This window comes from Aptenodytes forsteri, unplaced genomic scaffold, assembly GCF_000699145.1.
Source record: "Aptenodytes forsteri isolate BGI_AS27 unplaced genomic scaffold, ASM69914v1 Scaffold119, whole genome shotgun sequence".
NCBI lineage: Eukaryota > Metazoa > Chordata > Aves > Sphenisciformes > Spheniscidae > Aptenodytes > Aptenodytes forsteri.
Genome location: NW_008796165.1, coordinates 4,077,746 through 4,078,334, shown reverse-complemented (window position 1 = coordinate 4,078,334; position 589 = coordinate 4,077,746). Strand labels below are relative to the sequence as shown.

Below are 589 nucleotides of genomic sequence, written 5' to 3'. Positions count from 1 at the left end.
CCATGTTCCATGTTGGCCCCGGTCATGCCGCCGAGCGGGTGAAAGTTCACCAGGAAACCGGCGGGGAGAGGCGCGAGGGTGACCCGCCGCCGAGCGGGTGAAAGTTCACCAGGAAACCGGCGGGGAGAGGCGCGAGGGGAGGAAGTTCCCATGGCAACCGACAGGCGGCAGCAGGCCCCAGCGAGCCCCGGCCAATCAGGGCCCAGGGGCGGCTGGAACCCAGGGGCACCTGGAAAATCACAGAGCAGGGGTAACAGGGACCCAAGAGTGCCTGGCCAATCAGAAATCAGGAGCCACTGGAACCCAACGGCACGTGACCAATCAGGGCCCAGGGGCAACTGGAATCCAGGTTTCCTTGCCCAATAGGGATTGGGCGCCCTTTAGGCCCAACAGCACTAGCCAATCAGGACCCTGGGCTCAACCGTAACCCAAAGGTGCTGGCCAATCCAGAACCAGGGGCAACCGCTCCCCAACTTTTCTCGCCCAATTAGGGACTGGGGGCCTTTGAGGCCCAAGGGCACCTGGCCAATCAGGGCCCGAGGGGTAACTAGGCCCAGAGGCCCCTCCATGGTCCCTGCCCAGCCCCAGC

General features: G+C 64.5%; 1 protein-coding gene across 1 annotated transcript in view; it reads right to left on the bottom strand.

Annotated features, from left to right (window-relative positions):
* The window catches only part of RNF220 (ring finger protein 220), a 242,851-nt gene that overhangs the window by 58,139 nt on the left and 184,123 nt on the right, over nucleotides 1-589 (bottom strand). The window contains exon 6 of the mRNA XM_009287448.2: nucleotides 163-229. Within this exon, the coding sequence (XP_009285723.1) occupies nucleotides 163-229 (67 nt within the window). The remainder of the gene's footprint in view (nucleotides 1-162; nucleotides 230-589) is intronic.